The following is a 1,847-nucleotide window of genomic DNA, read 5'->3' on the forward strand; positions in this document are numbered from 1 at the left end:
GGCGGCCCGCTCCCTCGGCTCCCCGGGGAGGGCGGGCCGCCGAGCGCGGCGAGAGGCGTGTGTTGGCGGGCAGAGGCCGTTCCCCCTCTGCCGGTTCTCGGTAACCAGAAACACGCCCCAAATCCTCTTCAGTTTTGTATCAATTCGCCGTCATCCCGAGGTTTGTTTATTTTCTCTCCAGTAGCTCAGAGGGACTACAAGCGAGAGCAAACTGAAGCATGTGAATAGTATCAGACCTCTAAAGTGGGTAAGGACCTTTAAGCAGTCTAAAACAGAGCATGTATCAGCACTATTTGTCAGCCTGTCATTACTGCCTTTTTTCCCACTGTTTCTTTCCTTTATAAAATTGGCTGAACTCTGTGAATATTAGATCTGCACTTTTGCCACAGTATCCGCCAGTATCAAGTTGTGTTTAGTAGTGGCAGGACGCAGCAATGGGAAAACAAGGCTGGAGATAGGAAAATGAATTTTAGCAGATACATGACATTTCCCCAGGTTTTATAAAAATGGGCTGATGTATATCAGGAATCGGCGTTGACATTAGAGGAACGACGATGCGGTGAGCTCAGCTATTACTTGCCGCCTCTTCCCCATCCCATAGTTGGGAGACGTGGCAGGCGATTGGGAGAACTGGATGGCAGTTTGGGGGTTTTACTGGGGAAATTAAAGTATCAAAGGAACAGGAAGGTCACAGGGAAAATGAGAGTATTGAAGAGTGAGAGGAAGGAGCACAGCATATGAATCTAGCAAAACTGAGTTTCATTAGTTCATTGTTCATGGAACAATTTGTTTCTTAACTGGGTAAAATGGGGAAGACAGGGGTAACAACTCAGCAAGATCCTTTCTGAAGTAACAAGGCTGGTCAGAAAAGTTATGTTTCTCCCTCCCGAATATCCCCTTCTCATCAGTCGTTACTATCCAGTCCTAAAGATTAGGAGTCAGATGGTTGCAAGCGTTAAGCTCCTGTCTTCAGTTCCCCAGTGCTGAATTTTCCCAGGGGGGTGCTGACACAGGAGAGAAATACCAGATTGGTCAACCCTTGCACAAAAAAAATTACTGAGGAGTATAGTGAAAAAAAAGCACAAGTGGTACGTGTCTGGCAGAGAGAAAGCTCCCGGTCTCAGCGGCAGCAGCTGCTGCAAGGTTCGGATGCCAACCTGAGCCTTGCGGAAAGATGATTCCCTCTGCGGAGATGCAAGACACTTCGGCTGATCTGGGTCTAAACGCAGAGAGGAAAACATAGACAGCATTTCAGACTTGCATGAGTACCCATTTAACACTGCGATTTACCTGAGCTTGACATCTTAGTGGAAAAAAAAAATTGAATTAAAAGGCAAAAAAATGGAATTTAAAGGCTATTCAAGTACCTAGTCCTCAACAAATAGCTTCTAGATGTCCTTAGAGCTAACAGAAGTGGGCCTGGAGGGGATTAAAAGAAATATGAAAGTATGAGTAATTGGAATAAGTAAACACTGACTATTTCCTTTTCCCTGATATTTGCTTTAGTCAAATTTATGCATACAGAAATCAAGTGACGCAAGACTATCTTCTGCTCGCTCATTCCACCCTCACACTTCAGCACACGGAGTTCACTGATCTTATCTGAGAACTTCTCCTAAAATAAAACAAGTGAAACTGAGAGAATACCAGAAATGACAAATAATTAATTTCTCCACAGAGTGTGCTACTGTAAGAGTTTGCGCTGAAAGCTGAACCTACCAGCAAGATAAGATTCCCAAGGAAAATTCTCATCTCCGGGCTGTGGAATTGCACTCGAAGAGAAAGCAAAAGGGGCTGCAAACAGCTCCTAAAGAAGGGGCAGGAAGGTGGGAATCCCCGCCCCCCCC

At 45.5% G+C, this 1,847-nt stretch overlaps 1 protein-coding gene across 1 annotated transcript in view; it reads right to left on the reverse strand.

Annotated features, from left to right (window-relative positions):
- IPMK (inositol polyphosphate multikinase) overlaps window positions 1-1,847 on the reverse strand; it is a 47,668-nt gene that overhangs the window by 45,227 nt on the left and 594 nt on the right. The window contains exon 2 of the mRNA XM_009323486.1: window positions 1,093-1,219. Within this exon, the coding sequence (XP_009321761.1) occupies window positions 1,093-1,219 (127 nt within the window). The remainder of the gene's footprint in view (window positions 1-1,092; window positions 1,220-1,847) is intronic.

This window comes from Pygoscelis adeliae, unplaced genomic scaffold (genome assembly GCF_000699105.1).
Source record: "Pygoscelis adeliae isolate BGI_AS28 unplaced genomic scaffold, ASM69910v1 Scaffold395, whole genome shotgun sequence".
Taxonomy (NCBI): Eukaryota; Metazoa; Chordata; class Aves; order Sphenisciformes; family Spheniscidae; genus Pygoscelis; species Pygoscelis adeliae.